Source organism: Urtica dioica, chromosome 9 (assembly GCF_054948205.1).
Source record: "Urtica dioica subsp. dioica isolate 48M chromosome 9, U.dioica_male_clone48M_v1_H2, whole genome shotgun sequence".
Lineage (NCBI taxonomy): Eukaryota > Viridiplantae > Streptophyta > Magnoliopsida > Rosales > Urticaceae > Urtica > Urtica dioica.
In genome coordinates this window covers 22,337,968-22,350,039 of record NC_142764.1, presented here as the reverse complement: position 1 = coordinate 22,350,039, position 12,072 = coordinate 22,337,968, and the positions used below count along the sequence as shown (strand labels likewise).

At 45.5% G+C, this 12,072-nt stretch overlaps 1 protein-coding gene across 1 annotated transcript; it reads left to right on the top strand.

Moving 5' to 3' along the window:
* The first annotated feature begins 125 nt into the window (after window positions 1–125).
* On the top strand, window positions 126–2,348 carry LOC149385850 (putative leucine-rich repeat receptor-like serine/threonine-protein kinase At2g04300). Its single transcript, XM_089626423.1, has 7 exons — window positions 126–183; window positions 261–520; window positions 607–733; window positions 834–899; window positions 970–1,162; window positions 1,812–2,231; window positions 2,333–2,348. Exons 1-7 carry the CDS (start codon window positions 126–128, stop codon window positions 2,346–2,348), a joined length of 1,140 nt encoding a protein of 379 aa, XP_089482549.1.
* Window positions 2,349–12,072: the final 9,724 nt, after the last annotated feature.

The following is a 12,072-nucleotide window of genomic DNA, read 5'->3' as shown; positions in this document are numbered from 1 at the left end:
ATGCAAGCGTGCGAGAGAATCCTAATCTCTGCACAGCACTTTCGTGTGAAAAAGTAGAGGAGGCACATAAGAGAGGCAATGTTCTAGTTCCAATACTTGCCTCAGTTTCTGGATCCATTGTCCTTATGATTTTAATAGGCGTTGTATTATTTGGTATCCTTAACAAGAGGAAGAAGAGATTCGGTAAGTTTGATTTTGAGCGAGTAAATTCTCTATAAGAACACTTCCACATGCTTAATATTGTGCTTATTGTAAACCAGCGCAATCGAGGGAATCAGATCTTGTCGGCTTCAGAAAACGAAGCTTCACCAACTCTGAGATTGCTAAGATGACAAACAACTTTGAGAAGACTCTGGGGAAAGGTGGCTTTGGAACTGTTTTCTTTGGGACTGTGAGTGAAAATATTCAAGTGGCAGTAAAAATGATTTCTCCCCCTGAAGCTACCCAGGGAAATCGAAACACTCAAACAGAGGATCAGGATAGTATGCAGCGCTTTTACGAGCAACAGTTTCAAGCAGAGGTAATATATTTAGATATATGTAATATAGCGGATCTTATTTTTTTCTGCTACACTACACGAAAGACTATGTTACTCTTAATTTGCAGGTTAAACTTCTAATGAGAGTTCATCACGGAAATTTGACAAGCCTTATTGGATACTGTGACGAAGGAGATAAGAAGGCACTCGTCTACGAGTTCATGTCGAATGGAGATCTATCGTCGCATATTTTAGGTATGACTATGTTTGAGTTTTCTTTTTAGTTTTCCACAATAGCCCTTATCAATTTGAATTTTTTTGTTCCATTATTTTCTAACGTTTTCCCTCTGTACAGGTGGTAGCAACACAAATTTTCTGAGTTGGAAAACAAGAGTTCAAATTTCGATAGATTCAGCAAGAGGTCGGTGAATTTTAAAATTCTTCCAGATCAATTTAGTAGTATGCTAAAAAAGTATGAAACATTATGGTAGGATTGGAATACTTGCACACGGGGTGTAAGCCACCGATAGTCCACAGAGATGTAAAAACTACGAACATTTTATTAAACGATCGCTTCCAAGCAAAGATTGCCGATTTTGGTCTCTCTAAAGCCTTCCCGACCGATGAAAATGCCACACATGTGTCCACTAAAGTTGCCGGAACACGTGGATATCTTGATCCCGAGTAAGTTTATAGTTATTATAGCAACAGAAACAGGGGATAATCCATAAATTGAACTTATTGGCGTGAAGAGTAGGAATCAAAACAGGGGAATAAATATTATAAAGGGATTAATTTAGCAAATTTAAATAATGAAACGTAAAAAAAAGTCTTCATAAAATCATTTCCCGAAGCTTATTGATAGCGATATTTAAGAGGACAATGGAATTTATAATAGATAATATAGCTTATCCGCACTAGAGACCTCTGGTTTTTACCTGTTTCATAAATCGGCCTCTATTATTATATTTTTTTCTTGCGTACAAAGTCTGAAATTTTCAGCTTTATTTATCACATATCCGTTTTAACTAACTTAAGACAGTTTTCAAGTGTATGACCCCCTGATCAACCTAATATATTATAGTAAAATTTCCATTTCGTGATGTTTTATATCAAATCAAACTATTTTTTCATCGTGTATCCACATCCAAATAATCAGACAGAAATGGTCAATTCTTAATTTATAGATAGCTTAAAACAGGCAACTTAAAACAACATTTACTTTAATGTATATAAAGGATTGTATGGAAAAATAACCGCTGGGGGATAAACAACAACGTTGATTCCGAGGACTAATTCAAAACCATTGCGAACAATGACACACTATTTTTAGGTATCATCAAACGGGATGGCTAAACGAGAAAAGCGACGTTTACAGCTTTGGAGTCGTTCTCTTGGAGATAATCACAGGACGCCCTGCTCTAATTAGGATCCCGGAAGAGACTACAGTCATTCAGTGGGTCAATTCGGTGCTTTCCACAGGTGACATCAACACCATCGTCGAGCCAAGGCTAGGTGGGGATTTTGAGACAAACTCAGTGTGGAAAGCCGTTGAATTAGCGATGGCTTGTGTCTCTCGGGCTCCGAATCAAAGGCCAACCATGAGTCAAGTTGTTGCAGAATTAAAGGAATGTTTGGCAGCAGAATTAAGTCGAATAGACAATAACGGTGTTGGGGTTGAGTCAACAAGGGACTCGGTGAATAATATTTTAGCTGCCAACGTGACTCCTAGTGAAATAAGTCCCTTGGCAAGGTAGGTTTTGAAAAGTGCACCAAATTGCTGATCATGTGAAACAGAGCTGGATACAAACTGGAGTACGAATAATTCTGTTGAAACATACTCGTTATATACAGGTTCTCGTTTCCTTGAAACTATATGGGTAATAGTTAAAATATACATAATGTGTGGCAGCGGAATTACCCAAAAAAAAAAAAAAAAAAAAAACTTGAGAGGTTTGGGTCACCAAACATTTTCTGTTCTTCTAGTATATTCATCGTAAGAAATGAGTTTAAGATGTTTGGAGATTGTTTGAAACTAGGAGAGACTGATATAAAACTAGAGGGATAGCAGAGCTTTTTATAGAAAAAGAGAACTAGGTGTGTTCTTTACTTGATAAAAAGCGCCAAGCTTATACCTATATTATAGATTATTTCTCAACTACGAACCGCCTAATTAGAACACTCTGGCAAATAAAATAGTAGTTCAAAATTTCAAACTCTTCAAATTTTCGAACACATCAAAATATCAATGTTAGAAATCTTATGTGGAAAAGCGCATCTCAACACAAATAAGAATGTAAAATTAGATCAAACGTTATCTTTGTACATAACTAGCGCATGAAGTAATTTTATGGTTTGAGCCCCAAGAAATAAAATCCGAAGAAGATCAGTGAATAGACGCGTTATCCTTGTTAAAGTTAATGTGAATTCTAATCTAGTTAGGGCTCGAGAGAGTCATATTTATCAATCTACTATATTCAAGCACTATACAAACACTCTTTAGGATTAATTATTCCGCATCAGCAATTTTCCACATTCTTGTTGCTTGTAGTTGTAATGCCAGTCAAGTGATCTGTCAGTCATGCGGAAAGAGCATCATGAATTCATGATCAATTGATCTTTAGGGTCTTCATTTGACAAAGCCAAGAATTTTGCTTCATCTAGGCAACTTGAGAGATTAGCCGAGTCTCTTGAGTGTTGTCCTTGATTCATCCTCTCTAATTCCATCTCCAATGTTCAATCCTATGTTGGAGTGCCAACAAAAATGTGGGATTCTTTTGAATCTCTAGTCGTTGGCTTTGACACGGACTCTTCTTTCCCTTTTTTCTTTTCCTGGCCTTCCCCTCATGTTTTGGCCTTCAGACCATGTTCTCAGAATAAGCTACATAGATAACTTCATTACAAACTCTCTGCCATATTTCAATGTGTCAAACAGTTCTTCACAAGGTTAGGAAGAGATTATTGAAGGAAGATGGCATTATCCTCCTCTTCAATTTCCATCAAGACTGTCTAGATCATATATGAGTTTTGTAAATTCATCAATACTCTTATGATCGCTTTTCTTATAGTTTTAGAACTTTTGCTTAAAGTAGACTCTTATAGATATAGACTTTGTCATCATATAGACTCGAGCTTTAGCCACATTCTAGATGGTGAGTCTTCCTTCACCTCATTTGTCATGATTTGATCCCCGACACTTGAGGTAATTGAATTAGTGTCCTTCTTCAAGATTTCTGTTGAAAGAAAGAGAGAATCGGAGAAGAGAGAGAGTGTTCCGAGACTTTGAATATTTCTTATATTTGATATGAACTTGTATCACCTATTTATACATATGGTGGATACAAGAGAGAGTGTAATAAATACATGTAATAATTCTATCTATGAAATAGAACGTAATAAATATTACACAGAAAATAAGACATAGGAAATAGATGACAAATAAATTAACACAATTTCCCATGTGATGAGTTCTGAGGAGAGAGGACTTCCGAGGCACGCTTGTCAGGAGGAAGGGCGAACTGACGAGCTAGCGAGCTGACGAAGTGGCGAGCTGGTGAACTGACGAAGTGACGAGCTGGCGAAGTGACGAGCTCGATTTCAACACTCCCCCTCAACCTTGACTGTATATGTTGAGGAGGTCAAGCTTGCTACATAGCTCGGAGAAGGTTGCTCGAGGAAGGGCTTTAGTGAGAATGTCGGCGAGCTGACGACCTGATGGAACGTATTCCATATCGATTATTTTTTCTTCAATCTTTTCACTGATGAAGTATCGGTCGATCTCGATATGTTTTGTTCTGTCATGATGGACTGGATTTTTGGCTATGCTGAGAGCAGCTTGATTATCGCAAAAGAGCTTGATTGGACCTTCGATGATGATCTTGAAGTCGTCGAGAACTCTCTTCAGCCAGATGCCCTCACATACTCCGCTTGCTAAAGACCTGAGCTTGGCTTCAGAACTACTTCTTGAGACAACGGACTGCTTCTTGCTTCGCCAGGTAACAAGATTTCCCCAGACGTATGTGCACATGCCTGATGTTGATCGTCTGTCTGGAACATATCCGGCCCAGTTCGCATCTGTGAACACTTCGACACCTCGACTTCGCCTTTTCTTGAAGGAGAGACCAGTCCCTGGGGCAGCTTTGAGGTATTGGAGAATCCTCATGACTGCGTCCATGTGAGTTTCCGAGGGATTACTCATGAATCGACTTAACATACTCACTGCGAATCCAATATCTGGTCTCGTGTGAGTTAGGTAGATGAGTTTTCCTACGAGCTGCTGAAATCTTTCTTTGTCGGTGGTGGCCTCGGTGGTGCGAGCTAGAAGTTTCACATTGGAATCCATCGGAGTGTCAACTGGTTTACAGCCAAGCATGCCAGTTTCTTTGAGGAGATCCAACGTGTACTTGCGCTGGGAAACAGAGATGCCCTTTTCTGATCGAGCTACCTCCATGCCGAGGAAGTATCGTAGGCTGCCGAGGTCCTTGACTTCGAACTCAGATGACAAAGTTTGCTTCAGTCTCCTGATCTCTTCTAGGTCGTTTCCGGTGATGACTATGTCGTCCACATACACACTCAGGATGGTGTGCTTGCCTTGTGTTGAGATCTTTGAGAAGAGTGTTGGATCGGCTTGACTCTGCTCGTAGTCGCAACGCTTGAGCACATTGGTGAATTTTCCGAACCATGCTCGAGGGGACTGTTTTAGACCGTATAGAGACTTCTTGAGTTTGCAGACTTTGTTGGCTCCTTGATCATTGTCAAATCTCGGTGGGAGTTGCATGTAGACTTCCTCTTCCAGTTCGCCATTTAGAAACGCATTCTTCACATCGAGCTGAATGAGAGGCCAATCTAAGTTGGCTGCTAGTGAAAGGAGGATTCTGATGGTATTGAACTTCGCAACTGGAGCGAACGTCTCTTGATAATCAATGCCATATGCTTGAGTGTACCCTTTCGCGACAAGGCGGGCTTTATATCTCTCCACTGTCCCATCTGGATTGTGTTTGATGGTAAAGAGCCATCTACATCCAACAGTTCGCTTGCCTGGTGGTAGCTCGACTATATCCCACGTATCATTCTGTTCGAGGGCTTGGAGCTCGGCATGACTCGCATCTCGCCACTCAGGACTTCGAAGGGCTTCCTCGATGGATTATGGCACTTTACCTTCATCTAACTTTGCCACATAGGCTTGGTAGCCCGTAGATAGGTTCCCATAATACACGTAATCCTCTATTCTGTATTGACCACACGACCGAGTAGGTTTTTTCAATGCAATTGGTAAGTCTGGAGATGAGATGTTACCTTGTTCAATAGTGTCGTGGTTCAGGTTCGGAGAGACATTTTGTTCGCGATCTTGTACCGGACTCTGGGTGATGTTCTGTTCGCATGGAGAGGGTTCAGAGGCTTGCGAGCTGGGGATCAGAGTCGGACTGGGCGAGCTGGGAATTTCTTGAACAGGTGAGGTCGGACTGTGGGGCGAGCTGGGAATTTCTTGAACAGGTGAGGTCGGATTTGGGAGTGAACTAGGTGGACTAAGTGGCGAGGTGAATTCTGGGTTTATGATGAGCCAATTTGGGAAGTCATCTCCATTATTCTCCCCCTGACGAGCTGAATTGGCGAAGTAAGGACTTAACTCATGAAATGATACATCCATGGAGACTATGAATTTACGGGACCGGGGTTCATAGCATTTGTAGCCTTTCTGAGTTGCTGAATAGCCAAGGAAGATGCACTTGAGAGATTTTGGATCAAGTTTACCTTGGTCATAAGAATGGGTGAAGACTGAACAGCCGAATACTTTCGCAGGTAGAGTTGAGATGAGTCGAGAGTAAGGGTATGACTCTAGAAGGACTTGGGATGGGATTTTATAGCCAAGGACATTAGACGACATTCTGTTTATGAGGTAGGTGGCTGTGAGGACTGCTTCTCCCAAAAAATGAGATGGGACGTTTGAGGAGAACATGATGGCTCGGGCAACCTCGAGTATATGTCGATTTTTCCTTTCGGCTACCCCATTTTGTTGCGGGGTGTAGACGCATGAGCTGTAGTGAATTATGCCATGTGTTTTGAAGAAATCGCCGAGCTCGGAATTAAAGTAATCTCGAGCGTTGTCTGTGTGGACAATTTGGATGGATGTGTCGAACTGTGTTTGGATCATTTTGTGAAAGATTTTGAAGAGGTTGGATGTTTCGGATTTTTGTTTCATCATGTATATCCAACTGAGTCTAGTGTGGTCGTCAACAAAGTGAAGAAACCATCGCACCCCAGTGATATTGGGAACTTTTGAGGGTCCCCATATATCACTGTGAATTGTGGCAAATGGGCGAGATGGTTTATACGAGGTGGGGTGATATGAACTTCGAGAATGTTTGGCGAACTCACACATGTCACACTGAATGGAATTGATATTTTTATTGATAAACAAAGAAGGAAACATTCGTTTGAGATACATGAAATTTAGATGCCCTAGTCATGTGATCAGTGGCACCGGAGTCGACAATCCATGCTGTGGGATTCTCTGAGCTTACATTGAGGGCACTAGGAGAGTTACCTAGAGGACCAATGCTGGAGGTTTCTCCACTGAGTTGGACTTGTTGGACAAGCTTTTGGAGAATAGCGATCTGGTCGTTGCTGAAGGGAGAGTCCGAGGTCGAGGTCGAGGTCGAGGCAGCGGACGAAGTGGATATTAAGTTTCCGACTGAGTTCGGATCCTTAGTGTCTCGGGTTGACTTCGAGCTCGGTGGTTTCCCATGCAGCTTCCAGCAGGTTTCTCGGAGGTGTCCAAGTCGTCTGCAATGATCGCAGTAGGGGCGAGGTTTGCGAGGTCTCTCTGTTGAGACGCGGGCTGCAAGAACTTCGTCTCCATGCGTGGTGAGGGTGGACGAGTCTGAGGATGAGCCCTGAATTGAGCTCGATTGGATAACTCCCAGCACGAGTTTCCTCCTGCTTTCCTCGTGTCTGACCGCGGAGAAGGCTTCACGGAGAGATGGTAGTGGTTTTGTACTAAGTATTCGACCTCTGACCTCATCAAGGTCTTGGTTGAGACCGGATAGTAGTTTAAACACACGTTTGGTCTCCACTATCCTGCGGTAGAGTTTTGAGTCTTCGGGGCAGGTCCACTGGTGCTGTTCGTAGAGGTCGATCTTCTGCCACAGGTGTGTGAGCGAGCTGAAGAACTGAGTAACAGACATCTCTCCTTGACGTAGGTCGTGGAGAGTGTTCTCATTCTCAAACAGCTCGGACACATCTTCGGAGTTGGAGAAGATTTCTCTAGCTGCTTGCCAGATTTCTGCTGCCGTTGGGTAAAGGAGGAAGGTTTCCCCGATTTCGGACTGCATAGAGTTTATGAGCCAGGACATCACCATGTTGTTATCTGCCTTCTAACTCTTGAAAACCGGATCTTCGATCTTTGGAGATTTCGCCGCGCCTGTGAGGTAGTCATTTTTACCTCGTCCCGATATGAACATGAGCATGGATTGTGACCACTGTAGGAAGTTGTGACCATTGAGTTTGTGGCTCGTGATATGTTGGGAGAAGGATTCAGATTGAGACTGAGTAGTGTTCATGGTGATTGATTTTCCCTGCTCTGATACCGTGTTGAAAGAAAGAGAGAATAGGAGAAGAGAGAGAGTGTTCCGAGACTTTGAATATTTCTTATATTTGATATGAACTTGTATCACCTATTTATACATATGGTGGATACAAGAGAGAGTGTAATAAATACATTTAATAATTCTATCTAGGAAATAGAACGTAATAAATGTTACACAGAAAATAAGACATAGGAAATAGATGACAAATAAATTAACACAATTTCCCATGTGATGAGTTCCAAGGAGAGAGGACTTCCGAGGCACGCTTGTCAGGAGGAAGGGCGAACTGACGAGCTAGCGAGGTGACGAGCTAGCGAACTGACGAGCTAGCGAGCTGACGAAGTGGCGAGCTGGCGAACTAACGAAGTGACGAGCTGGCGAACTGACGAGCTCGATTTCAACAATTTCTTATTTTCTTTTTGTAGATAGAGACTCGAACATCGTGGATTCTCTCTTCAGTGCTTCATCAAACCCTAGGCTTCTGAGATGATCATCGATCTTGATTTTCCATAGTCCAAAGTAATTCTTTCCATCAAACTTCTCAAAATGTAATATTTGAAATGTTCAATTTTAGATTCTGTTAAGCCATTTTTTGGTGTTAACATTTGAGGACACGTGGTGTGCCTGAAATAGTCACGTGCCTAGTATTGGATCGGCCCAAATTACTTTCCGAGAGTCCAAAGGGCTCAAGGAAGTACGGGACGAAGCCCAAAGCATCCAAGAGCTTCAGAGGATCTTAGGATCGCAAAGAGGGAAATAATGCTTTGCCTTCTTCTTCGTCGGGAATGCGTTCTTCGTCTTTGATTTCTGGGCGGGAGGTTGAGCCTGCCTGGAGGTCGAATCCTGCCTGGAGGTCGAGCCTGGCTGGAGATCGAGCCTGCCTGGAGGTTGAGCTCGCCTGGGGGGGGGGGTCGAGCTCGCCTGGAGGTCGAGCCTGGCCTAGAGGTCGACCCTGGCTGGAGGTCGATTTCGCCTGGAGGTCGAGCTCGCCTGGAGGTCGAGCTCACATGGAGGTCGACCCTGGCTGGAGGTCGAGCTCGCTTGGAGGTCGAGCCTGGCCGGGAGGTCGACCCTGGCTGGAGGTCGAGCTCGCCTGGAGGTCGAGCTCGCCTAGAGGTCGAGCCTGGCCTGGAGGTCGACCATGGCTGGAGGTCGAGCTCGCCTGGGGGGTCGAACTCGCCTGGAGGTCGAGCTCGCCTGGAGGTCGAGCCTGCCTGGAGGTTGAGCTCGCCTGGGGTGTTGAGCTCGCCTGGAGGTCGAGCCTGGCTGGAGGTCGACCCTGCCTGGGGGTTGAGCTCGCCTGGGGGGTCGAGCTCGCCTGGAGGTCGGGCCTGCCTGGAGGTTGAGCTCGCCTGGGGGGTCGAGCTCGCCTGCAGGTCAAACCTGGATGGAGGTCGATCATGGGGGGTGTGACCGTGCTCTTCGAGAGCTGCCTACGTACCCGTTTTGCGGGATCAGGTCATGACGTTGTTCAGGGCGAGTGTGTTTGCTATGTGAATGGATTCTTGGATTTTTGTTTTTCTTCCTCCCGCCGAGAGGTGGCTCTCGGTTTTTGTTTATGATCCGGGATAATTTTGAAGTTTGGAGAGTATTTGGCTGAGAAAATTCTGGGGTTGAGAGTCTCTAGGGTTGAGAGAATTTTGAGTTAAAAGGATTCTCTGTTCGGAGTGAATTCTGAGTTCAGAGGATTCTGAGTTGTCCATTGAATTTTGATTTGTGTGAGTGAGCTATTTATAGGGAAAACATGCCGCTTGTTGAAAATTCGCTTGTCGCTTGTCGTTTGTTGAAAATTCGCTTATCGCTTGTTGAAAATTCGCTTGTCGCTTGTTGAAAATTCGCTTGTCGCTTGTTGAAAATTCGCTTGTCACTTGTCGCTTGTTGAAAATTCGCTTGTCGCTTGTCGCTTGTTGAAAATTCGCTTGTCGCCTGTCGCTTGTTGAAAATTCGCTTGCCGCTTGTTGAAAATTCGTTTGTCGCTTGTTTTTAGTCATGCGTATTTTTAGCATTTGACTAAATTGTCCTTCTATATTGTAACGTCGTTTATGCAATTGAGGCGTCGTTTTTCCCATAAGAAAAAGACGGCATAACATTAACCTCTCAGTTTCGCGTGCGACTTGTCGTGTGGGAAACTTCGTAGTCCTGTAGCCTTTTTTTTTTCCTTTTTTTTTGTTGAGGTCTCGACTCCGCGAGCTCTCCATATTTTTGTGAGAGGTCTCGACTCCGCGAGTTCTCCATATTTCTTTGTGAGATTTCTCGACTCCGCGAGCTCTCCATATTTTTTGTCGAGCTCTTTTTTTTTTCTTTTTTTTTTGTAAGGAAATGCTCTGAGCTTGTGCGGGGCTCTTGCTGCCTTTTCCCTTCTTGCGCCTTGAGCAGGCTTCGAGGTGGGTTGGGTTCTCGATGGCGCGAGTTCCATTACCTTGGGCTTCACAGGAATCTTTGAATTGTGTTTCTGGTCTCGGAGCAATGAGTCCATTTTCTCCTCGGATCCTGTAAAGGCTTTAAGATTGGTCGGGTACTCGATGGCGCGAGTCCCCTCATCTCGGGTCGCACAGAACTCTTTGAGATACGTTCGGGGTTCCATGGGCGCTTTGAGGTTGGTCGGGGACTTGATGGCGCAAGTCCCCTCATCTCGGGTCGCACGGAGTTCTTCGTGATACGTTCGGGGTTTCAACGTTGCGAAACCCCATTTCTCGGATTCCGTGGACACTTTGAGGTCGGTCGGGGACTTGATGGCGCAAGCCCCCTCATCTCGGGTCGCACAGAGTTCTTCGCGATATGTTCGGGGTTTCAACGTTGCGAAACTCCATTTCTCGGACTCCGTGGACGCTTTGAGGTCGGTCGGGGACTTGGTGGTGCAAGCCCCCTCATCTCGGGTCGCACGGAGTTCTTTGCGATACGTTCGGGGTTTCAACGTTACGAAACCCCATTTCTCGGACTCCGTGGACGTTTTGAGGTCGGTCGGGGACTTGGTGGCGCAAACCCCTTCATCTCGGGTCGCACGGAGTTCTTTGCGATACGTTCGGGGTTTCAACGTTGCGAAACCACATTTCTCGGACTCCGTGGACGCTTTGAGGTCGGTCGGGGACTTGGTGGCGCAAGCCCCCTCATCTCGAGTCGCACGGAGTTCTTTGCGATACGTTCGGGGTTTCAACGTTGCGAAATCCCATTTCTCGGACTCCGTGGACGCTTTGAGGTCGGTCGGGGACTTGGTGGCGCAAGCCCCCTCATCTCGGGTCGCACGGAGTTCTTCGCGATACGTTCGGGGTTTCAACGTTGCGAAACCCCATTTCTCGGACTCCGTGGACGCTTTGAGGTCGGTCGGGGACTTGGTGGCGCAAGCCCCCTCATCTCGGGTCGCACGGAGTTCTTTGCGATACGTTCGGGGTTTCAACGTTGCGAAACCCCATTTCTCTGACTCCGTCGACGATTTGAGGTCGGTCGGGGACTTGGTGGCGCAAGCCCCCTTATCTCGGGTCGCACAGAGTTCTTTGCGATACGTTCGGGGTTTCAACGCTGCGAAACCCCATTTCTCGGACTCCGTGGACGCTTTGAGGTCGGTCAGGGAATTGGTGGCGCAAGCCCCCTCACCTCGGTTCGCACAGAGTTCTTCGCGATACGTTCTTGGTTTCAATGTTGCGAAACCCCATTTCTCAGACTCCGTGGATGCTTTGAGGTCGGTCGGGGACTTAGTGGCGCAAGCCCCCTCATCTCGGGTCGCACAGAGTTCTTCGCGATACGTTCGGGGTTTCAACGTTGCGAAACCCCATTTCTCGGACTCCGTGGACGCTTTGAGGTCGGTCGGGGACTTGGTGGTGAAAGCCCCCTCATCACGGGTTGCACGGAGTTCTTTGCAATACGTTCGGGGTTTCAACATTGCGAAACCCCATTTCTCGAACTCCGTGGACGCTTTGAGGTCGGTCGGGGACTTCATGGCGCAAGCCCCCTCATCTCGGGTCGCACAGAGTTCTTCGCGATACGTTCGGGGTTTCAACGTTGCGAAACCCC